The sequence below is a fragment of the Arachis duranensis genome, chromosome 1 (genome assembly GCF_000817695.3).
Source record: "Arachis duranensis cultivar V14167 chromosome 1, aradu.V14167.gnm2.J7QH, whole genome shotgun sequence".
Taxonomy (NCBI): Eukaryota; Viridiplantae; Streptophyta; class Magnoliopsida; order Fabales; family Fabaceae; genus Arachis; species Arachis duranensis.
Genome location: NC_029772.3, coordinates 102,771,419 through 102,772,678, shown reverse-complemented (window position 1 = coordinate 102,772,678; position 1,260 = coordinate 102,771,419). Strand labels below are relative to the sequence as shown.

The 1,260-nt window shown below is 36.3% G+C and overlaps 1 protein-coding gene across 4 annotated transcripts in view; it reads right to left on the bottom strand.

Annotated features, from left to right (window-relative positions):
• LOC107468970 (transcription factor BIM1) overlaps nt 1-1,254 on the bottom strand; it is a 7,079-nt gene extending 5,825 nt beyond the window's left edge. For 2 of the 4 annotated variants that reach the window (XM_016088350.3, XM_016088370.3), the window contains exons 1-3: nt 1,097-1,254; nt 309-854; nt 74-151 (exon numbers count right to left, since the gene is read on the bottom strand). In XM_016088350.3, coding sequence (XP_015943836.1) covers nt 74-151; nt 309-348 — 118 coding nt within the window. In that variant the 5' untranslated portion in view covers nt 349-854; nt 1,097-1,254. Of the gene's footprint in view, nt 1-73; nt 152-308; nt 867-1,096 lie in introns of all 4 variants that reach the window. The other 2 variants (XM_016088362.3, XM_016088354.3) reach the window with 2 other exon arrangements.
• Nucleotides 1,255-1,260: the final 6 nt, after the last annotated feature.

Below are 1,260 nucleotides of genomic sequence, written 5' to 3'. Positions count from 1 at the left end.
TATATCATCTTTTTTCCCCGTTCATAATTATCAGAAAATAAAAATAAAAAAAAAATGAAAAAAGCGGGAGTACCTTGAGAAGGTGGTCGTGGATCTTGTTGGGAAGTTGAATTACTGTAGAGTGACAGAAAGTCATGCGTAGGTTTTCTTCCTGCTCGTTTTTCCGCAGCGGAGAGAAAAAAATAAAAAAGAAAAATAAATCAGACTATCTCACACAGTTATACATACCGAACGGAAATTCAGAAAACAAAATTAACGAAAAAAATATAGTAAGGATCAGTTTCCATGAGGAAATAAATATTAAATACCTTCGGTTCCAAATGACCGCGCTTGAGGAAGCTCCATCATCAAAACCAGAAAAATATTGCTATTCTTTTCCGTCTCTTTCGTGTCGTCCTCTTATTCCTTCCAGGAAATTCAACGGAATTTTGAATTTCAATCTTCCAGAATCTGAATTCACATAGAATCCAATTCCGTTACCACGTGAAAAAGGCTTTAATTCGTAAGACAGCGCTGGAATTGAGAGCTTGAAGCTTGGATCTCACTATCTCGCTGATGGAAGATCCTCAGATCCGAATTTAACAGAAACCGTTGTTTTCTTCGCTCCTTGGTTTAGATTCAAGTCCAAAGCAAGCTTAAGATCACAATCGCACCTACTCAATTTTCTTCTCCAAGTTCCTATATTAATCTAAGCTCTCCGTTCGTAATCAACAATCACAATTCTGCACGAGACGATAGATGGCTTAGCTTGTTTACATCAAAGGAAACTCGCATGATTGATTTCCGTAAAAAGAAACTTGAAGAATTAAGCGGTTTGGCTCCAAAATGTCAATCGTGGTGAGAATTTAGCGAATCTGATATCAGAACTACACATAAATTCAATTTCCGAGAAAAGTAACTGTCGTTGAAGAAATTAAACTTGCAAGCTACCACAATTCAGCTTATAACACACCAAAATTAAGAAATCAGCAACTTTAACAAGACGAAACAGGAAAAAAAAATACATTCAAATTAATTTCAAGTAAGAATCGCCATAAACAAAATTGTGGAGTGTAACAGTGAAAGAATCAAAGCTAAGGATGAATTGGAATAGCACCTGAAGTGGAACCCGGTGTAAAATAGCACACCTGAAGTGAAGAATAAGAATCTTAGAGCGTCGAAACAGAAGAGAGAGAGAGATATATATCTTCTTTCTTTCTTTCCTTTTTCTCTGTGGATTCCTTTGTTAGCTCTGAAAACAAGCACTGCGGCGAAAGAGAA